The following is a 25,786-nucleotide window of genomic DNA, read 5'->3' as shown; positions in this document are numbered from 1 at the left end:
GCATGCTCACCAAATGTTACAACAAACAATTCAATATCTTGATATGAGGGTGGTGCTGGAGGAAAAGTTATGAAGTGCCCAAAGTGAAAAAGTTTCAACCTCTGGGGAGTATGACAGTGCTTAGTTAATTTCAGTATTCTAGTATTTCTAGTGTTGAAGTGACCATTAGGTTCATCCTGTGGGGACCACAAATCATTTTAATGAATCCTCCTGTGGACCAAAGTGTCAATGGAAAATGCTTACCTATAATCTACTTCAATAACATTCCAGGTCAGTTCTTACCGTGTACTTCATCTGAAAGTTTTGGACCAGGTTGAGGTCGACAAACATACGAATAGTACCCAGCGTGGTTTCCGTGTCGGACAAGTCAAAGTCACTGAAGCTGAAGTCCAGGAGACGCAATGACTGTGCTGACGGCACTGTGGCTACCTTCAAACACACGCGCACGCACACACACACACACACACACACACACACACACACACACACACACACACACACACACACACACACACACACACACACACACACACACATATACACACACACACAGGAAATGTGGATTCAATGATATACACACATGAATATAAAAGTGTCATGCATTATTTAATTGGACTAATCACTGGTAATCTTAATCTTAATTCGTTATTTCATTTTATATGACAAAACTGACATAAAACTGCTGCTGCAGTTAGAGTAGCAGCTTAAACTGCATCATTTTGAGAGGGTTTTACCCTGTGATGTGTAACACATACTGTATTTCTCTTGGGTAGACACCCAAAAAAATCAAGTCTGTGTCCTAAATACATCCTCTCCCTAGCACCCGAGGCAGGCCTCTTAATTAGGTTATGCTGTTAGTTCAGCCACCTTTCCACGAGAGGAGGATAACGGAACCAGACCTTTTGAGATGGTCATGTGCTGTCATTGTTTAAGGCTGTGACCGGTGTGAAAACTGGCTGTACTGATTGATTTTTGAAAAGCTGCCTTGCAGTACTGTCAGAAAACCAGTTAGATACTTAGAAGTGAGCTAGAGAAACATAGTTACATACGTTACTCTTGTTAGGGGTCCAAGCCCGAGGGAGCATGAGAACCGCGTAATGCAAGGCATCGCGGTTCACATCTCCAACGGAGCATGGAACCCTATTGTTTTTTCTAAGGATTATTTTTATTCTTCTCCGCCTAAAACTCCGACTACAGCCTTAACCGTACATGGTGGGGAGTTGCCATTTTCAGGACTGGTCCAGAACTCCGCAAAGACCCACTTCCACTACTACGTGGTGCTATAGCAGAAAAAACGCGTTTGGCCCTATAACTCCCACACCATACACCGGACATTCAAAAACCATACATCTACGCATTCCCTGGATCCAACTGAATCACGTGATATAGGCCACAGCCATTTCCGCCTAGACTTTTATGCGTGAAAAATCGCGATTTATCAAAACCCTACTTTTTCGAACTCCTCCTAGACTGTGCGACCGATCTGCACGAAACTTGGACCGTAGCATCTCCAGATTGACCTGACAAAAAGTTGTAAAAAGAATTTTTATACGATAAAAATTGTGCATATAACGCACAAACTAATTTGTGTAGCTAACTATGAAAACACCAACTTTGCCATATCTCGGCCAAAATAAAAGCTATCAACGCCAAACTTTAGATTCTTCTTAGTCATGACCCTCTGGAGCAGGGGTCACCAACACGGTGCCCGCGGGCACCAGGTAGCCCCCAAGGACCACATGAGTAGCCCTCAGGCCTGTTCTAAAAATGAAAATTGAATATTGATATTATCTGTTTCCCATCTTGTTAAGTCATTGTTGATAATTATTGTGAGAAATCATTAACATGATCAGTGTCTTCACATAGATGAGTGTCATTAATCATTAATAATCATATATAACTAAAGGCAAACTGAGCACATTTGTCATTTCAGAAGAGTGTATCAAACTGGTAGCCCTTCGTATGACTCAATACCCATGAAGTAGCTCTCAGTTTCAAAAAGGTTGGTGACCCCTGCTCTGGAGGTTCTCCACGTGTTGTATGAAATTTGTTCACTAGGGGGGCGCTACAAGTACAAAAAGTTTATATCTCATGAATGGCTCATCCGATTTATACAAAATTTGATAGGTAACATTTAGGGCCAATCCTGAGGCCAACTCTAGAGTGGGGTACCGAGGGGTCAAAGTGGGCGTGGCCTATGGGACCCATGTCTAAATTAAGCACTTATACTAATGTGAACAACTTTATATTTACAGGGTAGACGGACAATCGGTCATGGACCACACCTACCAAAAATCACACATGTGGATCACTAGCTGGCGCTATAATGTTTTTTTGTCTTTAACTGCCACATTACACATCACACATTAGAAATCCATGGGTGCTCCGGAGCTTGAGCACCCACGGAAAATACTGACCACCCACGTGTGCCAGACTACCAGTAGGCTACATTCATTTAAAATTAAACATTGCATTTGGTGCTAAGTGGATCGTCTGTCATAGTGTGATTGGTTATGTTGGTGGCATTGATTCTTAATTTCCCACGAAGCTGATCGCGGTTACGTGTCAGTTAAAATTTTCATCTCCAATCCTATCTGTATTTGTGAGAATTGGCACAGTCCTGAGTTGAAAGCCAACTTTACGGCTAAATTATTGAGTTAATAGGAGTGTGTGTTCGCGTCAGCCGCTGTACATTTCCTAAGGTACTGAAATGCAAACAATTTTTGACTACTTTTATTTTTTTTTAAAGGGCGTGCCCCTGTGAGCACACACGGAAGAAAATGTCAGGTTGTTGTAAATGGTGCCTATGACACCATTTACAACAACCTGACCACCTCCCCTGCTCCTTCAACCTGAGGAGAGCTTTGAAACACCTAAAAGAATGCCTACAAGTGGCCTCTAAACTCAGAGACAAATTACAACACCATGTGGTCACTGTTAGAAACTTTGCAAACATCAGTTAAAGATGGGATGTGTGTGATTGTATCAAAATAGTGCCAATGCAACACCGTCTGACTCTGTGATTTTCATGCATCAGTGACAGCAGCATATATATATTATATACTCTGGTCACACTGTCTACGTCATCTCTGAAAAATGTTCATTCTGTGGAGGTCCTGAAGTGCATTTCAGAAAACAAAAAAAACGTCTGGTGTTTTTAATTAAAAATCTTAAAAATGCAGTTTTGTTTTCTGAAATGAGAAGTCTTCTTAAAGTTTTTACTCAAATGAAATGTGTTGAAAAATAGTGTTTTCTGCTTCTTTATTATATATATAAAAACATTGTTGCAATTTAGCTTTCTTCAAAATAATCTAAAAATGAATTTATATTCATTTTTTGAAATGGTATGTTTTGCACCTTGTCCTTAAAATCACACTTGCCCCTCTCAAACTTCTTCTTTCTACTTGTAATAACCGTTCATATCATGATCCGAGTCATAACCATGACTGGAAACAAGGCAATTCAAAGTAATTAAATGCTAACTAAATGCATTTAGTGCTATATTGGCCAATTATTTCCACTACAAGTGTGTGTGCATGTGTGTTTATATGAGGTAAGCAGCCATATAGACTGGCTATCCTGGAGCTTTCTTGCTGATTCAGCAGTGTGGTGTTGTGTTACATGACTGCTTCTCAAGGATACGGCTGTGTGTGCGTGTGTGTCACTATGTGTGGTTATGGCTACTTATTGAATATTCCATGCATGAATCTTCATCATTCAACTGCTACAATTATTATGAATTATATTTCTCCATATCTGTATATCTGTGTCTCTGTGTCCCAACCGGCAGCAGCAGATGGCCGCCTACCAAGAGTCTGGGTCTGTCTGAGGTTTCTGCATGTTTAAAGGAATTGCTGGGTCTTGGTAAATTATAGAGTGTGGTTTAGACCTTCTCTTTCTGTAAAATGTCCTGAGACAGGGCTGGACTGGCCATCTGAATCGCAGATATAAAATTATTATTTAATTTTTTGGCCTGGCTGGCCCATAAAGAAATCACTGCAGCCCATTGGTTAATTTTCTTTATTGGCACTGGCCTGACCCAATCAAATCCAGGAACCCCCTTCCACACTCCGGGCCGCAAATTTACGAATCCCACTAAGGCCACGCCTCCCGGCCCTGAGACATGAGCTGTAATAGTTGTGTCAGTACTGGCGGTTAGCCTGTTGGGTAGCTGAAAAGTCTTGTATTGGTGCTCTTTTCCAGGGCATATACTACTCTCAGCTTTATTGTAGCATTTGGGAAAGGTTTTGGTTATATGGTTATTGTATTTAGCAGACACTTGTGTCCAAAGTGACAAAATATGAATCCTACAATAGTTAAAATTAACAGTAAACTGTTTTTAAAGTTGCTAAGCCAATATTAAGCAAAATAGTAATAATAACAATAATGACAATACAATATCAAATATCAATAATAAAAAATTATAAAAAATACCATAAATATACAAATCATAACTCTAAGAATGAATTCATTATTTAAGTATAAGATCAACAGATTAGTCTTGAGACCCCTCTTGAAGGATCCAAAACGATCACATGAACGCTGAACACTAGGCAACTCATATCATAGAATGCACGCATATTTTAAGAGGACTGTCTGCAGGGAAGGTGTCTGACCAATCACGGTGGGTGTGGGCCGCCTGGGCCAAAAATGCCAGGGCCAATTTTTTGTTCCAGTCCAGCCCTGTCCTGAGATAACTCCAGTTGTGATTTGACACTATAAATAAAAATGAATTGAAATTCAGTTGAATTAAAGGTCATGTGGGCATGAAAGTGTACATCGTTAAATGAATAAAATTTAATTTACCGTGGTTACCTGGAGTTCCTGCGATTCTTCGTCTGCAGCGGAGGCGTGATATGACAAGACCTGGAACACATATAAAAAAGATAAGGCATGCAGACTTTGGGTCATATCAGGTTCTCTGTATTAATAAGACCTAATCACCTGCCATCTAACATGCATCTCAAATTCTTCTGGCTTTGTGGTGAACATCAGTTTCTGATCATTTGATTTTGTTAGCTCAAAACAAGCAATCTGAATGGTTCATTGATTACATTGGCTATGACATCTAATTCCTTTGCACTTATCATTCTGCGTTTGGGAAAAAAAATATAAACGAACTGATAGCTGGCGCTACGGAGGGAAGCCATGCATCTGCACACACACTGCCATGACACACTAGAAATCAGCAAAGTATCCCTTTAAAGGAACACGCCGACTTATTGGGACTTTAGCTTATTCACCGTAACCCCTAGAGTTAGACAAGTCCATACATACCCTTCTCATCTCCGTGCGTGCTGTAACGCTGCCTGACGGCTCCAGCATTAGCTTAGCCTAGCACAGATCCTGCAGGTGAATGGTTCCAGTAATCCTACTGCTCCAAATTGTGACAAAAGTGACAAAATAACGCCAACATGTTCCTATTTACATGTTGTGATTTGTAGAGTCACAGCGTGTACACAAAACAACGTAACATGAGACACAGCCATCTTCTAACAGTAAACAAGCCGGGAACTATATTCTCAGACAGGCTTGCTGCGAGCATATCACTCCGCCAAAGTACTATATTCTTTCGCCTGAGAATATAGTTCCTGGTTTGTTTAGGGATAGAAGGTGGCTGTGTCTCATGTTATGTTGTTTTTTGTATACGCTGTCACTCTACAAATCACAACATGTAAATAGGAATATGTTGGAGTTATTTTGTCACTTATTGGGAGCAGTAGGATTGCTGGAACCATTCACCTGATGTTCTGTGCTGGCCTGATGCCGCTGGAGCCGTCAGACAGCCTTACATCACGCACGGAGATGAGAAGGGTATGTATCGACTTATCTAACTCTGGGGGTTACGGTGAATAAGCTAAATTCCCAATAAGTCGGCTTGTTCCTTTAAGTGGATGCTATATTTACAGTATTTTCACGGCTTTAACGTGCAGTCAGACAGCCTTTTACTACAAGTAACAAAAGCCCTTATATATGCTCTCCTTAAAGCCACCAAACTACTTTGACAAAAACATTGGTTAGTTAGTTTTTGTTACTGTCTGCATTTTTTTAGCGTTTAGCATTTAACCACCTCGGATATGTAAGCCCAGCCCAATGTGACTATAACTTTCATATTGCCATACTTGATGTAATCACAACATACAATGGCCTGTTGTACACTATTGCTTAATTATCATTAACCTAAGTACAGTATATGTTGCAAAGTTCACACAGGCCTATTCATTATTCATTAATTATTAATAAACTTCTAACTCAGTACGGCTTTAACATTTAACAGGTAACATGATATATATTGCGCAATATAGTATTATTTTAGACATTGCTTCACTTAAAGTCACCAATTAGACTTTTTCTTTTAGCATTAAGGTCTTATTTGATTTTAGATTGTGTTGTGTTTTTATCAATCTTAGAAGCCAAACTCACTTTCTGATGTTTTACATTAAATCCCCCAACTCAGCAACATTGACTAACTAGATTGATCGATAGATGGACTTTATTAATCCCAAACTGGGAAATTACTGAACAGTAAGTGTCTTCTGAATGATTAGTAAGGTGAGGGATCTGCCATGCTGGTAGCAGTTATTCGTCGTAGAGTTGTAGTGGTAGGCTGCCAGTTAAGTTAAGTTGCTTTATCCTGTTTATTATAAGTCAGGGAGCTGTGATTAGGTTTTTAGGTTAAATTTGATTATGCTGTATGTTTTTAGGGCAAACATGTTCTGTGTTGTGATGGCTTTGCCCATCCTGATGCTAATCCCATAAAAAATCCAAGAAAAACTATAAATAAGTTTCACACATCTCTATTAAATAGGCATATCAGTCTTTATAGTCTGGGCACACACTGAGCAGCCTCTCCCTAAAATACTGTATGACAAAATCTACAACAATAAATAGGCTTTCTTTTTTCATTTCAGTTAAATAAAGGCTAACTTTCCTTTTAGCCCACCTGATTCATCTAGGCCCTACCATCTAAATTAGGCTAACACGATGTCTGCCACCAGCTTTGAGTGGAAATACTTTAAAAGATTGAACAATGCATGAAAGCCCACCAAAGCATGCAAGAACACTGGATTCATACTCTATCCAAAACAATTTCCTGGGCTAAATACTGGCAGAGGTGGCAGCATACTGTATGACGGAATAATGCTGATTAACATAAATTACCTTATATTGTATTACAGTAATAGGCTATGTTTTACAGTAATACCACCAAATAATATAATAAAGCGATCTGTCTTCTTATTGCATTTAGTGTTGCTTAAAAGATGAAAAGATGGTGTTTGGACTGCAGCTGAAATTATACCTTAAAAACAATTCAATTTCCCCAGATAGTGTGCTTCTGCTCCCGGGACAGAAAATGAAATTTTCAAACCTGGTGTGTGTGTGTGTGTGTGTCTGTAAGGCTGACCTCCAGAGTGACTTCTTGCTTGGCCATGGCTCTCTCCACTGTTTCGTACATCTGTGTGTTCTGGATGCCGAGACCACAGAAGATGGCAAATGCCTCCAGGAACTGCTCATCGTTCCTGTTGAAGGCTTTCACACTGCCTGATGCTTCCTCCATCTTGTTCACCAACTGACATACACCTACACAGACACACACAGAAACAGACATATAGGTCATATTTTTGACATGGGGCGTTCAGTACACAGTACACATTATGCTTGGTGTCCAAGTGGTTAACGTGAAAACACTGTTGCTATGTGACTGATAACAGAGATAAAAGTTTCCTTTTCTAACACAGTCACTGTTTTTGTGTGTTTTTTTGTATTTCAAAAATTAGGAATGAGAAGCAAATAAAAAACAAAAAGGATATTTTTTTCAAAATGTTAGCATACATCATGAACTCTGAGCTAAAAAGAAAAAAGAAAACATGAGGCATGCTCATGTTGAGCATGCTGAGTGGTTCATGCCGCCGGAGGTTCCGTCAGATGTCCCTCACCTTTCGCTTTCTTTGTGTTGGCATTCTAAACTCTGGTCCATTTGGGAAACATCCTCCAAGCTAGAACTGACAATCAAATTATGTTTACCTTTTTTGTTGTTGTAAAACTCTTAGTGTAATGGGAAGCCATTTCAGTTCCAGAGCTTGCCTCCCTACGTACACATGTTCCACCAAAACAAGTTCCTTCCCGAGGCTGTTTTGCAGAGGCACTGTACCTGCTTCCGCCGCCTCCCAGGACACAAACCTTTTGAGCCCCTCCCCTCTGGCAGGAGGCTACGGTCCAGCAGGACCAAAACCTTATACCACAAAAACAGTTTCTTCCAGACTACAGTGGGCCTCATCAACAAGGCCCGGGACACAACTGACCATCTCTGACTGACCCTTAACCCCCCACCCACAGTCACTACACGTTACATGAACACACATTGTAAACTATTACCAATGACCATTGCACTATGCAATGCTATGCACTATTATACATACTTTGAACTTTTGCACATCCCCTGATCAATATCTTTGTACACCCTGCACTAAACTGTACAGCCTTCCTTCTTGCCCTTTCTAAAACAGTTATTATAACAGTCTTTTAACATAATTTACATTGTAATAAATCTATTCTGTATTTATGTTTATGACTGTAGCAGTACTGTGCCTTATTATTTATTTCCTTTTTAATATATTTATTGTATGCACCAAATACACCAAGGCAAATTCCCGCAAGTTAAAACTTACTTCGGTAATAAATATGATTCTGTTTCTGATTCTGATTCTGGACACAAATCTGTGCCTTATACAGAAACAGAACAGAATACTGCATCTCTAATGCTATTTATGTATTCATGAAGCAAAAAAGAGCTAGTCTGAATTAATGTGTTAGAGGAGAAGGACGCAGAACATTTCATTGTAATAAATGAAGCTGTTTTGATCTGGCTCATCACCAGGACTCTTAAAGGTTGGAGAGAGGCTCTGTGGATCTGTTTTATTTGATCATTGAGGGACATCCACGGTCATTAGTCATCTTTATAGCAAACTAATGGAGCTGCTATCAGCTAATTATGCTGATGATAATCACAGTGATGGGTGGAGTGGCAGGACTATTCATGGATGGACAATAAAAGTGGTAATGCTATGCTGGCTTAATGTGTTCTCAGGCCTTTGATTTGAGATTGTTAAAGCATCTAAACCCTGGCAATGGTGTTACATCACTGCCTTGAAAAGTAAAAAGGAACCAGAGACAGTTTAAGTACTGAATCAATCTGGTAATAATGTTCACAGTGCTCACCTCTCTCTGGGTTTGACCAATGTATGTGTTTGGCGATATGTGAGGCTGACACCAGCCTTTTCAGTAACAAAAATACAATTCTAAGGAACATTTTGCCACTAACTACACATACTTCTTGTCTGTCTGTGCTGGTGGTCTACACCTAACATATTGCTGTTGTCTTATCTTTTAAATTGGCGCATCATGCTTGTTTTCTCCCAACATATCTTACTGCAGCTAAGCTACTGTCATTAACAGATGAAAAAGAAGTGGTTGAAGCCAAGGTTTAGTACTTCAAGGGGTGCTTCAGCAGAGAGCGAGAGATAGAGATCAATCCTACCTATGACTTTGTCCTTCTTGCCATTTCTGATGGGAGTGCAGAGCAAACTCTTTATCTGGTTGCAGGTGTGATCTGGGTTTTCCCTCTGTCAGAGGACAAAAGGAAAAATTACTCACTTTGGGGAAAAAAGCAAAGAAAAGATAAGAAAAGAAAAGAAATTATATACTGACTGTCCAAGGGAACCGTTGGTCCTTGGTGACGTCTGCAATGTTGAGAGGCTGCATGGTGTTTTTAACATACTGGGCGTACATGTAGTTAATCTGACTGACATCACAGTCCCTGAGGAGACACAAAACAGCACAAACAACTTCATAACAATCCATGCATAATGAGATGATGCACCAAGCACACCTGGATTAACCTCTTAAACTCGGCAGGACCAGTGGGGGAACACACCTTTAATTGTTTTGTTTGGAGGGATGCACCTAACTCAGAGTTCCGATGATATCTCATGTTTCTATGGAGTTTGAAGCACTGAACTGTAAGTCACTTTGGACAAAAGTGATTGCCAAATGAATGTTATGTAATATATGGCCATGTATTGTTTAAACCCCCAAAAAGTTTCTAATATGTACACTCCTTTTAATGATTACTAAAATGTAGGTCAGAATATAGGATAAAACACAGAGAGTAGCTTAATATGTACTGTTCAAGGACAAATTATGTGTACCTGTGGTATAAGACCTTAAAGGTCCAGTGTGTATCGTGTTTAGTTGTTCACTATCAAAATCTGTGTTGCCCGTTCACAAACTTGTCCTTTTTCATGAATATTTACCACCACCATCCATTCCAAGTACCTCTCCGTGAACCATCACCTTATCGTGGTGGAGAGGTTTGTGTGTCTCTGTGAACCTGAGGGCTGTGTTGTCTGGAGCTTTGTGCTCCTGGTAGGGTCTCCCAAGGCAAATTGGTCTCAGGTGAGGGGCCAGACAAAGAATGGTTCAAAAACCCCAATGAATAAGCTAGGCAGAGATGGAGTGACCCTGCCCGGAGGAAGCCCGGGGCCCCCGTCTGGAGCCAGGCCCAGACGGCGGGCTCGTCTGCGAGCGCCTGGTGGCCGGGTTTGCCACGGAGCCCGGCCGGGCACAGCCCGAACAAGCTACGTGGCTCCCATCTCTCCAGCCCATGGGCCCACCACCTGTGGGAGGAACCGTTGGGGTCGGGTGCGATGCCACATGGGTGGCAGTGAAGGTCAGGGGCCTCAACGGACCAGACCCGGGCGGCAGACGCTGGCTCTGTGGACGTGGAACGTCACCTCTGTGGGGGAAGGAGCCGGAACTGGTGCGGGAGGTGGAGCGCTACCGGTTAGATCTGGTGGGGCTTACCTCTACGCACAGTCTCGGTTCTGGAACCGTACTCCTGGATAGGGGTTGGACTCTTTTCTTCTCCGGAGTTGCCCAGGGTGTGAGGCGCCGGGCGGGTGTGGGGATACTCACAAGCCCCGGCTGAGCCCCGCTGTGTTGGAGTTTACCCCGTGGGACGAGAGGGTCGCCTCCCTACGCCTGCGGGTTGTGGGGGGGAAAACTCTGACTGTTGTTTGTGCATATGCACCAAACAGGAGTTTGGAGTATTCGGCCTTCTTGGAGACCTTGACTGGAGTCCTGCATGGGGCTCCAGTGGGGGACTCCATTGTTCTGCTGGGGGACTTCAACGCACACGGGCAATGATGGAGACACCTGGAGAGGCGTGATTGGGAGGAATGGCCTCCTGATCTAAACCAGAGTGGTTGTTTGTTGTTGGACTTCTGTGCTAGTCATGGATTGTCTATAACGAACACCATGTTCGAACATAGGGATGCTCATAAGTGTACCTGGTACCAGAGCACCCTAGGCCGAAGGTCAATGATCAATTTCATAATCGTTTCATCTGATCTGAGGCCGTATGTTTTGGACACTCGGGTGAAGAGAGGGGCAGAGCTGTCAACCGATCACCATCTGGTGGTGAGTTGGGTCAGAGGGTGGGGGAAGACTCTGGACAGACCTGGTAAGCCCAAACGTGTAGTGCGGGTAAATTGGGAACGTCTGGAGGAGGCCCCTGTCCAACAGACTTTCAACTCACACCTCCGGCGGAGCTTTTCATGCATCCCTGTGGAGGCTGGGGGCATTGAACCCGAGTGGACAATGTTCAAAGTTTCCATTGCTGAAGCTGCGGCGAGGAGCTGTGCCTCAAGGGGCGGTAACCCACGAACACCGTGGTGGACACCGGTGGTCAGGGAAGCCGTCCGACTGAAGAAGGAGTCTTTCCGGGATATGTTATCCCGGAGGACTCCGGAGGCAGTTGCAGGGTACCGAAGGGCCCGAAGGGCTGCAGCCTCTGCCGTGAAAGAGGCAAAGCAGCGGGTGTGGGAGAAGTTTGGAGAAGACATGGAGAAGGACTTTCGGTCGGCACCAAAGTGCTTCTGGAAAACTGTTCGCCACCTCAGGAGGGGGAAGCGGGGAACCATCCAAGCTGTGTACAGTAAGGATGGGACACTGTTGACCTCAACTGAGGAGGTAATAGGGCGGTGGAAGGAGCACTTTGAGGAACTCCTGAATCCGACTAATACGCCCTCTATGTTAGAGGCAGAGCTGGAGGATAATGGGGGATTGTCGTCGATTTCCCAGGCGGAAGTCACTGATGTACAGTAGTCAAACAACTACACAGTGGCAAAGCCCCGGGGATTGATGAGATCCGTCCAGAAATGCTCAAGGCTCTGGGTGTGGAGGGGCTGTCCTGGTTGACACGCCTCTTCAACATTGCGTGGAAGTCTGGGACGGTGCCAAAGGAGTGGCAGACTGGGGTGGTGGTTCCCCTTTTTAAAAAGGGGGACCAGAGGGTGTGTGCCAATTATAGGGGTATCACACTTCTCAGCCTCCCTGGTAAAGTCTACTCCAAGGTGCTGGAAAGGAGGGTTCGGCCGATAGTCGAACCTCGGGTTGAGGAGGAACAATGCGGATTCCGTCCTGGTCGTGGAACAACGGACCAGCTCTTCACTCTCGCAAGGATCCTGGAGGGAGCCTGAGAGTATGCCCAACCGGTCTACATGTGTTTTGTGGATTTGGAGAAGGCGTATGACCGGGTCCCCCGGGAGATACTGTGGGAGGTGCTGCGGGAGTATGGGGTGAGGGGGTCTCTACTCAGGGCCATCCAATCTCTGTATGACCAAAGTGAGAGCTGTGTCCGGGTTCTCGGTAGTAAGTCGGACTCGTTTCAGGTGAGGGTTGGCCTCCGCCAGGGCTGTGCTTTGTCACCAATCCTGTTTGTAATATTTATTGACAGGATATCGAGGCGTAGTCGGGGTGGGGAGGGGTTGCAGTTTGGTGGGCTGGGGATCTCATCGCTGCTCTTTGCAGATGATGTGGTCCTGATGGCATCATCGGCCTGCGACCTTCAGCACTCACTGGATCGGTTCGCAACCGAGTGTGAAGCGGTTGGGATGAGGATCAGCACCTCTAAATCTGAGGCCATGGTTCTCAGCAGGAAACCGATGGAATGCCTTCTCCAGGTAGGGAATGAGTCCTTACCCCAAGTGAAGGAGTTCAAGTACCTTGGGGTTTTGTTCGCGAGTGAGGGGACAATGGAGCGGGAGATTGGTCGGAGAATCGGCGCAGCGGGTGCGGTATTGCATTCAATCTATCGCACCGTTTTGACAAAAAGAGAGCTTAGCCAGAAGGCAAAGCTCTCGATCTACCGGTCAGTTTTTGTTCCTACCCTCACCTATGGTCATGAAGGCTGGGTCATGACCGAAAGAACGAGATCCAGGGTACAAGCGGCCGAAATGGGTTTCCTCAGGAGGGTGGCTGGCGTCTCCCTTAGAGATAGGGTGAGAAGCTCAGTCATCCGTGAGGAGCTCGGAGTAGAGCCGCTGCTCCTTTGCGTCGAAAGGAGCCAGTTGAGGTGGTTCGGGCATCTGGTAAGGATGCCCCCTGGGCGCCTCCCTAGTGAGGTGTTCCAGGCACGTCCAGCTGGGAGGAGGCCTCGGGGAAGACCCAGGACTAGGTGGAGGGATTATATCTCCAACCTGGCCTGGGAACGCCTTGGGATCCCCCAGTCGGAGCTGGTTAATGTTGCTCGGGAAAGGGAAGTTTGGGGTCCCCTGCTGGAGCTGCTCCCCCCGCGACCCGACACCGGATAAGCGGACGAAGATGGATGGATGGATGGATCCATTCCAAGTATTCCTTTTGGCTTGAAATTTTACATTTGCATTCGCATGAACTTCGCAAGACGCCCCATATTCATGCGCCTTGAAATACGTTAGCCGGTAAGGGACATACAGGACATACTGCTCCACCTTTCGCATTTTCGCTGTCAAATGATAAACTCAAAGGTGCTGCTAATGCTGCTAATGGGTATCGTAGCTTCCCAGCCCCAGCAAGTTTGAAGAAGGAAACATGGAGAACCACACAAATTCAAAATCCAAATTTCAGGAACAGGAGTCTTCTTCTTTGCCCATAAAAAGAAAAAGGATATTGATAAGAGCAAGAGACCAATTTTTTAAGCGTGAAGGCTACCGTAGCTGTAATACGTACTTTGAACCAAACAAAGTACGTGGTGCAAGAGACTTGATTGCGATATATGATCTCTATGAGCTAGATGGGAGACTTTCCTACACATTGGACCTTTAAGGTTTTGTATTTTGCATGTAAAGATTAAATAACAGTGGTCCAAGAATCGACCCCTGCGGAACTCCACACATAGTTGTGAAATTCTCTGATGTAGCAGCTACCAACTGATACAAAATAGTGTCTATCTTGAAAGTAGGACTTGAACCAATTCAGAAATGTGTTAGAAAGACCAAACCAGTGTTCAAGTCTTTCTATTAATATATTACAGTCAACCATATCAAAAGCAGCAGTAAGCTCTAATAACACGAGGACAGAGACTTTACCAGAATCTATGCTGAGTTTAATGTCATTCAGAACCTTGACAAGAGCAGTTATGGTACTGTGGTGGGTCCTAAATCCAGACTAGAAAATGTCAAGGTAGTTATTTGATGCCAGAAAGTTTCTGAGTTGCCTAAAGACAACTTTCTCAATAATTGTACTAATAAATGGTAGGTTGGATATGGGCTTTAGTACAGATGCATCCTGATTAGATTTTTTTGTGGCTAGTGGCTTACTTAATGCAGTCTTCAGGGCTTTGGGAAGACGCCTAAAAGCATTAAACTTAACTTTCTGTGATAAGTCTGTTGCCAGGCAACACAAAACTTTTTCAAACCAAAATTATGCCTTGCGATTGCTTGCCTCCACCAACCAGTCAAGTTGGAGTTTACATCAATGTCTGTCCAGACTCATATAATATATGTATTGAAGACTTTGAAGCACTACATTAATAAAAGGTATTAAGTTTTTTTTTTGGGCAAATCGTGGATGCTTCACAGACATCTTCACCCCGGCAGCACAGAAGATCTATACAATCACCACAGTTTCAAGATAAATGTCACCAGTTCAGTCTCCAACCAAAAGTCTCCCCTTCTGTTACATAGTTATGGCGCTGAATAATGGCCAAAAAAGTGTTTTTACTGTACAATATGATGTCACAGTGAAGTTTACCTTTGACCTTTTGAATATAAAAGGTCATCACTTCATAATTTTATACTCTATTCGCCATTTCTGTGAAATGCCATAATTAGCGTAAAAATGTGAAATTTGGAGATATTTCTCACGTTCACAAGAATGGGATGGACAGACGTGAGCTCTACGTGAGTAAGATGTAAATATAAGATTTATGACATCAATATCAGTCATCTTTGCCAGATTAGTTGCTGAGACATGTTATTTATCTTTACTGAGGAAGCACTGACAGTTTGCCTAATCCTTCAGATTTTTTCATTGAAAAATGAAGCAAATTATTGTATGTAGAGTTAACGTCAGAAGGAGTTGTTACTTGTGGGTTGGTGAGTTATAAATGACTCATTGTAGTAAGTAACTTTCTAAGAGACACTTCAAAGATATATTTTGACTATTCCTTCACACAGCTTTGCCCAGCGGCTCTTTCGAATCAATCAAAGCATACCTTCTTACACTAAACCTGAACCTGCGTCCTTAAAGGAACACGCCGCCATTTTTTGAAATAGGGTTATTCACCGTCTCCCCTAGATGTAGATAGGTGGGCAAACGTATTTTTTTTCTCAGTGCATGCATCGCCTTAGTCCGGCAGCGCGCCGCTAGCTTAGCTTAGTGTAGTGAATGGAATCGTTTGTTGCCGGTTAGAATATCGTGAGTAAAAGTGAGCCAACAACAACAAAAAACAACGAGTACAAATAGCAATGCAGATTAACACTAGACAATTCCTAGGCAGATATTGATTTGGGACTATATTGGGTGGAAGTACAGCCGAAGCACTGCTACTTGGGCGCAGAGATATCACGCAGCAACTCTGTGTGAGTACATGTCTAATAAGGGTTGATCTATCCCGTATAATAACCATGCGTCAGGTTTACAACAATCACTTACTCTGTGGACAGCTGTTTATTGGGTCCATTCAGCGTTTTTCCCAGTTGACTTTAAAAACCGACCGAAAAAAAAGTTGAGCACTGCAGGATGGATCAACGGCAAGAAATCCTCGGTAGTGACACAGCTGCGGGCACGCTCATCTTGAGCTGACACATTGAGCCTGGTCATCAATGGCAGTACCTTGTCCCACTCGCCACAGCACAGACAGTCTATTTCAGTCAGCATAGGTTGGCATATTCCTCCACACTGACACCAGCAGTTCGTGTTGGCTCTCATCCTCACGTCCTTGCAACCTCCTCCTCCTGTCGTTCTATTTCCAAAGCACGCAGCTCCTCTTCTGAAAACTCTTGTTTGTAGAGGTATGGCTCTGGATCTTGACTGTCTGAGAAGTCATCCTCTTTGTCTCTCACAAAATGTACTTTAGGAAAAATAGCTAGCTAATATTCACAGCGGTATGTTGACGGAAGTTGGGGGGTTTCAGGTGCTGTGTGATATCTCTGCACCCAAGTAGCAGTGCTTCGGCTGTACTTCCACCCAATATAGTCAATATCTGCCTAGGAAATCGTCTAGTCTTAATCTGCATTGCTATTTGTACTCATTGTGAATACACAGGCCACAAGAAGTAATTAGTTCAATTAGTTTTTTGTTGTTGTTGGCTCACTTTTACTCATGACATGCTAACCGGCAACCATTAACTGTAAATATTAATGGACAATGCATCCGGTTCGGCGAAGTGCTGCAAATGCAGAAGTGCCTTAAACCTGCATTCTATCTGAATTCCAGCAGACGGCGACACGTGCAGTTGAAAAAGAAGTTCGGTTTCTGTAGAAGTCTATGAGAAAGTGACCCACTTCTCAATTGATTTATTACCTCAGTAAACATTTTCATAATGAGTTTATGGTCTCAATCGCTAGTTTTAAGTCTGTGAATGATGTTAATTTTAATAACAGAATGATGTTAATTTTTTTAATTATGGTCTTGTTGATTTTAAAATCGGCGATAAAGCAGGGGGTGTTTTAGGGCGTGGCTATGATGTGATTGCCAGTGAAAGTGTGTAACGTAACGTGGCTCCTCCCTCGCTCCTCCCTCGCGTCTAAAATCATCACATCCGCAACCAGGATGGCGGCAACGGGTGACGTCACACATACTCTGTCCATTAATATTAACAGTCTATTTTCCATTCACTACACTAAGCTAAGCTAGCGGCAGCGTTGCCAGACTAAGGCAATGCATGCACTGAGACAAAAATAAGTTTGCCCACCTATCTACATCTAGGGGAGACGGTGAATAACCTTATTTCAAAAAACGGTGACGTATTCCTTTACAGCACTGAATTATAAAACATGTGCTGGTTAATAAGTCCACCCCGCACCCTGGCCCAGGTCTGAAAGCTAAAGCCCTCAGTCATGCCTGTCAGTGCTTTATAATCCTGTTTGTTATTTTTATTCGCTCCAAGTTCAGCCACAGAGTCAGCTATAATACTGTGATACTGTAATGATGGAAAATGGATATATAAACATAACATGAGGTTTAAGGCTCAAGCCAGTAGATTTTGGCCATAGCGCTATGGCGAGACGGGGTGTGTGCGTGTGTGTGTGTGTATGATAAAGAGAGAGAGAGAGAGAGAGAGAGAGAGAGAGAGAGAGAGAGAGAGAGAGAGAGAGAGAGAGACTTGTACTTTACTTTACAATTTAAATTTGATGCTTCTTCTAGTTCACTACATTTCAGTGGGGAATGTAGAACGTTTTACTCCACTACACTTATTTGGCAACGTTAGTTACTTTTCAGATAAAGAATTTATAAGTAAAACAAATGAGGATCTTATATTACATGATGCAGTGCTTTACTATTAAACTAACCAGCGGTGTGTACCTAGCATTGGCTCCACATAGACAAATTACAACATGTAATACTAATACCCAACAATATAACACTCTGAAAGGAGGGTTTCTGAATAATAAATACTTTTACTTTTGCTACAATTACGTACTTGAATGCAAGACATTTTAATGGAGAATTATTAGACTTGATACTTTTTAGTAAACAATCTGAATACCTCTATCACTGCAGATAATAATATAAGTGTGTCTGTGTGTTTTGCTTGGTTTGCAACATCCTATTCATGAATGGTTAATTATAACAATGTGTTCGGTCCAGACTGGCCTCAAATATCTCCCTCTTTCTCTCTCTCTCTCTCTCTCTCTCTCTCTCTCTCTCTCTCTCACACACACACACACACACACACACATGCTTCAGATAGACATACTGCACAGTACGTGCATCTGTGCTCGAGTTTAATTACCCAAACACACTAAAATCCACATTTCCTTTCTCTCTCTCTGTGATTGACTTAAATGAGGCCGCAGAATAGCTACCAGCACCACTAAAAACCATGACAGGGCTGTGTTGGCTTTCCATTCACGGCCACGATTACAGTCTAGATCCAGGAAAAGTCAACTGCCCTACTTTGTCAACTCATAATGCTCTGCCTGCAGATCCTGCAAGCTGGCTCAATATCGGTTCAGCTAGACTGAACTTCCTGCTTCTGCCATACAGACGCTGTATCGCTGTAAAGCCGCAGCTCCGGGTTAATGTCACTATAAAAAGCCTCCTGGTTCCAGCTGGTCAAAGCAAAAAGCTGCAGGGCCCCTCCCCTAACGCGTTGGCCCAGTTGGAGCTGCCCCGTTTGCAACATCACAGTCCTCCCAGAGGAAATCCAGCACAAACACACAGGCGTATTTAAAGGACGTTATCAGATCTAAACAGTGGACAGACAGCCATGAGAGCAAGTTATACAAAACTAAAAACTAAAAAACGAGACGTTATGGAAGACAAGACGAGATGGGACATCTGGTTTGTGTCATCCCTGACAGTGTTGGGATTTTCACAACTGCCCATTTTCCCTTTCTTTTCCTTGGTCACCTACATACTGAGCTCTGTTTGCACACACAGATATAAGCGCTTTGATTTGGAGAATAACCACTCACCCAACTGTATTAAATCTCCATTTCCAAACAGAAAGCTGACAAGTCTATCTTTTGTTGAAAGGTTTGTTAAACAAGTTTTATTTATTGTCCTTACTATATCTCTGGCCAGGAGCAGGTATTGGTGCGAAAATTTGCTTTCAATAAAACCTGAACGTTTGTGACCCTGTTTTTAGTACCAAGTATAATGGTATGTGTCCATATACGTGTTGTTTTCACGGCAGGGATCGCCCCGCTTCCCCAGTATTGCACGCTAGTGGGCTCGCGGTCTAAAAAGACTAAAAACAATAACTATGAAATATAAGTCTACTTGTGGTACATTGGGGGGTGAAAGAACAAAACAGGATGTCACACAAATTAGCTTTTTAAGTGACACTCCCGCCACCGCACCACTCTGTGGCGAATCACCAGATCGCTTTCTTTGGTCTGAACGCGCCCTAGCTGTCAACAATTCCAGTAATTTCCCAAAGAGCAAGCATTTAGTGTGACATTGGTGAGGAAAAACTCCCTTTTAGGGAGAAACCATGGACAGACCCAGGCTCTTGGTAGGCGGTGTGTGACGGTGCCGGTTGGGGGTGTGATGAACAGTGGCAATTATAGTCACAATAAAGATAATGGAACTATGACTATAAATAGTAGTTGTAGTAGTTCATACGTCCTGCTATGCCTTGCAGTGCCCTGCTACGTACGTCCTGCTATGCCCCGGCTAAGAAGGAGCACTTTCAAGAGGTGGAGATTGAAGCCCTGATATCTCAGGTTCATTTGCACTAACGTGTGTACTAATTGGCAGCCTGAAAACTGATATTAAAGGCTGGAGAAAGAATGCGGAACGGAAAGAGATCACTGATGTGGTCAACAGTGTTGCCGTAGTAAATCATACAAATACATCCTTGACATATGTATGTATATGTGCTATAGTCCTAACAGTACTATACAGGCTTATATTGCAATCTCTTAGGCCTACATGGTGTACCTATATTTAAATAATCACACAGTAGCGGAGTTCATGCAGTGTCTTTTATTTTACTCGTGTTTTTTTCATGAGTCAGAGCCAGGCAACTGTGAGCTGTGAGGGAGAGCGCGTGTCCTCCGCCCCCCCGTGCTTGACCACCACCCCGACCCTGTCTCCTGACAGCAGAGGGGCTGGAATAACAAGCCGAAATACCTCGGTCAATGGCAGAAATAAATCCTTCACTTGTGGCCATTAATGACACTTTAAAAGAGAGACGAAAACCTGAAGAATAAATAAAAGTGTCGTGCATTGTCATGTTTCCTATACTGAATATCATTGCCAAACATAACATTATACCTTTTAAAAGCGAGGAATAATATCCTTTCTCCTTGGTAAAGCCCCAGTTGGGGCTGTGCTGGACACTGCTCTCTGGGCATCGACTCATCTGGCTCCATCTCTACATTTATGGCACCCTGTTTTCCTGCAAGATGTTGTGCAGACTTTTTCTGGCGTGTATGATGCAAGACATCTGCCCTTAATCAATCCGATGCAGCGCTCCACCTGGCCCATGTGCGTACATGTGCACTGTTGTACCAGATCTGCCATTGCTGATAAGTGATCAACTGATGACTTCTCCTTCTCCTGTTAAACTGATTATATGCTGCACCGCAAGTCCACACTGACTCAAAAACTTGCTTACCGAGTGTAAACTTGACGTGAGATTTGATCGTAACCTCCGCTCACGTCCATATTGATAAATGCCGAGCTTTGCATGGAAATGACCGTACGCCGGTTTTATGCTTGTTTTCTGGTGTACTTTTGTTTCGTAAATGAGGGCCATTATCTATATTGTGACTATAACTGCCTTTGTTCATCACACCCCCAACCGGAACCGTCAGACAACCGCACACCAAGATCCTGGGTCTGTCCGAGGTTTCTCATTAAAAGGAAATTTTCCTCACCACCCGAGGTTTCTTCCTAAAAGGAAGTTTTTCATCGCCACTGTTGCACCAAATGCTTGCTCTTGGGGGAATTATTGGAATTGTTGGTCTTCTTTGAGTGTGGTCTAGACCTACTCTATCTGTAGTGTCAGATAAGATAACTCTGAATAACTCTGTTATGATTTGATACTATAAATAAAATTGAATTGAATTATGCTACTTCACTTCCGGTTACACACATGAAGAAGAATGTGACGCAGCTTTTGTAAAGTAAAGTAAAAAAAACAAACATATTGACTTTTCAAATGGGACATGACCCCGGTCTCCTGGGTGAAAGTCCTGTGTTTGTTTGAGCCATCCACTTCCCCAACCTGTCTCCATTTGGCACTCTTAAACTTTCTCACCTTACTTCCTGCTTTGCTCCCTTTCAAAACTACTAAAGCCACTAGAGGGCCCTGTCACTAGAAACCTAAATATAGCTTGAAATTGATGCTCGAACAAACAACCTATGTGGGTTGATTTTTGGGGGAGGACAGTCTCGGAAACCTACATAGCAATTGTAGCTGAAGCGCATGCATACTAAAGTGAAATCTGATCTGGTATTAAAATGCCTAATATAATTGTATTTTGAGGTTGTAAGAATAAGTTTACATGGTTTAATTTTCAAAAAACACCATATTTTGCTTGTACTGCACATTGCTGCAGCTAATTTTTTGACCCTGTGTGTTGAGCTCTCTGTTTTAGCTACAGAGTGAGGCATCACACTTCCATCCCATCTTTGTTAGGAGTCACATGTGCAGGTAGGTAAGGACTACTAGCTAGACACTAGCGCTGCTAGCGGTTAGCCACCTCGTTCTCAATGGCAAAACACTGCTACAACACACCCTAATCTACAAAATAAATTGTATAGAACTACCTACATATCCCTCGTCTGCAGGTATGCCACGCAAAGTTGGAAGTGCGCAATCGTTTAGAAGAAGTCTCCCGGCTAATCCTGCCTTGTACTGACCGAAGTTGGAGAAACAGCTAGCTAATGTGGTATTAGCTAAAGTGGTTTCGGACGTAGACGGTCCTGCCGATTTTTACCAGCTCACCTGGAGACTGAAGGCAGGATACATTCAGAAACCCATATTTCACTCAAAACAGCATGGATGTTTGTTTTTTTGTATGCGTGTGGAAGCACCAGAGACACAAAATAACACCCCAAATCCCAGAAAAAGTGATTTTTTTTCATAATTTGGGCACTTTAAAAAAACAGGTTGAGGGGTTGTGGCACACATGGCATATTCTTCATTAATTCTAGTATAATTATGTAATATATCAAGATGTAGCCTATCTATTCTTCCAGGTAGACCATACTGATGCCTAAAACCTAATAAAATACTGTACTAATACCGGCCCCATATATTGGTGAGTTACAGTATACAGCAAACACAACTGTACACATACACAGTCCAGTTCTGTTGCTTGACTGAGATTAAGATTGAATTTTAGATGCTGCGTAGCAACTGGGGAGGCCAGGCCACCCTGGAGATGAGGGGGGCTGGAGGGGGGTGGGGTTCTATCTCATTGCATCTTAAATTAGATTACATCTTATTCGCTCCTCCTGGCTGGAGCGCGAGTTGATGTCAGGAAGCTCTGCAGCTGTAGCCTCCTCCAATCATTTTCTTCTCATCCTGACCATCTAATCATCCTGCCGCTCATTTTTTTCATTTCGCTGTGTCCTTTTTTCGACATTCTCCCCTTGTCAACTCCACAGATCTGGAGAGAGTAAATGAGTGCCTAAAGTATTGCACTTGTTCTCTTAATTCCATCCCTACCAAACTGTTCATATCTGTCTTTTATTGCTTTATAAATACAATGGACTGGCATTTTCCCTGCTTCTCTCAGGCGTGCTGAAGAAAAATAATATACATTAGATCCCGGTATAGTTATTACTACTACAGACCAATTTCAGATCTCCATTTCACAAGCAAAATACTTAAAAAAAAATTGTATACAAACAACCAGATGAAAATCTTTTAATTCACAATATGCATGATACCTCTGATTCAGAGCCAATTAGAGCCCAGAAACAGCTCTCATAAGAGTAATTAATGATCTTTAGATCAAAAGTGACTCACAGAGAATTTTGATTTTAATACTGCTTGATATCACTGCTGTCTTTGACACCGTTGACCATGACATTTAAATTGAAAGGCTTCAGTTGGTTTAGCGGGTCCTGTTGTTAGACAATGTCTTAATTCATGTGATGAAGGATTTTAAAAAGAAGTTTGACAGTAGTCAGTGTTGAGTACTGCTGTAAGGTTAACACTGCCAGGTTAACAGTTAGTTGGTTAACAGTTGGAAATTTAAAAAAGTAATTAAAAGTAATTAAATGTAACAAGTTACATTCCTTAACACTTCTATACTTTTGATAAAGTAATTGAAATAGTTACACTACTATTACATTTTAAAAAGGGTAACTTGTAATCGGTAACCTATTACATTTACAAAAAACCTTCCACTGGTAAGGATGGGTATATCAACATAGTTAGTGGGGGTTGATGAAACAACAGAAAAAAATGTAGTCACAATAATCTATAACTATATCGGTGTGAAGAAAGAGATGAAAAACTTAGCTGGGGTAGGAGAAGCATTGTTCCAGAACAAGAAAGATTTAAGAAAGTTTACTGGAAATGTGGCCTTAATTTGGAAAAATGCACTGTCAATGCCACAATGGTCTCATTTGTTAATGGGCATGACATAAAGGTAGCACTATAATGTGACAATGTTTCATTGATCCTTCACACACAGCTACTTTAATTGGCTTTGTCAGCTGAAATATACAGTATTTATTACTTTTACATTCTCTATTAATCTGTACATATTACTGTTCTTGTGCTGCTGCAACAACTGAATTTCCAGCCTAGGTTTATCTTATCTTTTCTTGAAAACATACAAACAGGTAACACTGTTTTGCCTCACATCTCCATCCACTGTAGTAGAACTACTACACCACATATACAACTAGTATAGCTGCCACATGCAATAAGATTTCATGTTGACCTCAAAACCGCTGTTTGTGTGACGGTTGATTTTTAGACCGTCGAGGAAAGGCTTTGGACCGCTTCCAAGACAGTAAAAGGGTGATGGAGGAGCTGTCAAATCAACCCTGAAGACAGGCCAGAAGAGCCCGGCTAATGAGAACAAGAGCTGTGAGCCGAAGCCGGCGATCAAATTTCTGGGTATTTGACAGGTGAAGAAGGCTGATTACCTTAAGAAGCTCCCATGGGGCTGCAAATCAGCTCTGCAAACCTATGATTATTGGACTCCAGGCTCTGACACACCAACCCGACGGACGACCTTCAGCAGAAAAGACTGACTGCCTCCCCGAGTTGGTCAAAAAAGTGCCTCGGAACACACCAAAGCGACGTCGACTTGAGCATACGTTCTGCGTCTCCATAACAGCAGGTGGCACTTATCTGTATTGTCGCCCAAAAAATGAAAACCGGCAGCTGATTGGAGGAACGCGTCACATTGGTCTGGCTGCTCCCGGATTTAACAACCGAGCATAATGGTGGCTTTGTTCGGAATACACTCTAATATTTTACGAAGATAGTTCACCGAAACGTGTTTCTGAAAACATTTTAAGCAAGAAATCGGCCATGCAGTTGCTGAATCTGTCTTCAAGTCAGATCGACAAAGGTCAGATTTTGAGAGCCGTTAGTCAGGCTCATCCCGCTCATTATTTCCGGGTTAGCATTCCACCAATCATGTCAAATCGACCCAAATGAAGGCCAACGACTGATGTCGGTACGGAACACACCGAACAGACTTAAGTCACCGACCTCGACAGACGATTATAGGAATTGGAATTCAAAGTGACTGATTCGTCACAATGAGACTTTAACTACTGCCAAATACTTGCCTTAACATCGCTATTTTTCTGCTTTTCCTTCTGTGAACGTGTACTATATGTTGATAATGAATCCTCGTGCAAGTGCCTGTTACACAAACATCAGGGCCTCTATGGTAAGGAAAAAGGTAGTTTGCAAATTCAAGGAAACATTAGCGGCAATAACTGGTGGAAACAGCTGGAGTAGCCTCAAGGCAAATCTGCAGGACTTTTAACTAAATAACAGGTTTCAGTTGAGGGCAATCACCTTACCTTTTGGGGGTGTCTAGGACTTCCCCCAGCTCTTCATATTCCATGTGAAAGACACTGGAGAAGGAGTTCTGCAAAAAGAATAAAAATATGTTTATTTGTCTGAGTGACGTGGCTAGGACTTGCTGGGGGTGACATGTGCTTGGCATAATGTCATTAGGATCAGGTGACAACACAAATACATACAGAGTCTTAGTTTAGTCAAGATTCTTACCTTTAAAAAAGGTCTTACGTGCTTTGCTGCAGGTCCATCCTGTGTGTATTCTAGCCATATCAACTTCCTCATTCCCTCCAATTAAGCCATTAAGGCTAAACTCAACATCCAAATAACATCTCTGAGGATGAAAAAAGGGACTTTGATCTATTACCCATCAGCCTTGCCAGGAGGAGATTTTATTCCGACATTCCAGTGCTCCTTTCGCCTTTCCCCACCTTATAGGGACTTCTTTTTGCTTAACCTGCACTCCAAAACCCTCGCAAAGGATAATGTTTCCATTTCTAAGAGGTGGGGACAGGATGTTAAAAATAGACAAGGCTTCTTGGTTTCGGAAAAATGTGCCCCCCTACCCTTGCGTTCACATACACACACCTTCCCGCTGTGGCATTAGTTCACACTGATCTGTATAGGTGAGGGTAATAAAGCTGTTTTAAACAGAAAAAGGACCTGGCAATGTTATGACATTTACTGGGGTCTCTGGCAAGCTGGAACATTTATGACACAGGATAATGGATTTTTTCCCCCTACATGTAGGAATATTGAAATAAATCAAGCTTGTCTTCTTTTATTCTT

At 42.7% G+C, this 25,786-nt stretch overlaps 1 protein-coding gene across 1 annotated transcript in view; it reads right to left on the bottom strand.

Moving 5' to 3' along the window:
* The window catches only part of pde5ab (phosphodiesterase 5A, cGMP-specific, b), a 100,164-nt gene that overhangs the window by 29,378 nt on the left and 45,000 nt on the right, over positions 1–25,786 (bottom strand). The window contains 6 exon segments of the mRNA XM_028564407.1: positions 283–429; positions 4,807–4,866; positions 7,406–7,581; positions 9,539–9,623; positions 9,709–9,817; positions 25,000–25,067. Coding sequence (XP_028420208.1) covers positions 283–429; positions 4,807–4,866; positions 7,406–7,581; positions 9,539–9,623; positions 9,709–9,817; positions 25,000–25,067 — 645 coding nt within the window.

The sequence above is a fragment of the Perca flavescens genome, chromosome 19, assembly GCF_004354835.1.
Source record: "Perca flavescens isolate YP-PL-M2 chromosome 19, PFLA_1.0, whole genome shotgun sequence".
NCBI lineage: Eukaryota > Metazoa > Chordata > Actinopteri > Perciformes > Percidae > Perca > Perca flavescens.
The sequence above is the reverse complement of the archived record's forward strand: the minus strand, read 5'-3'. Positions and strand labels throughout refer to the sequence as shown.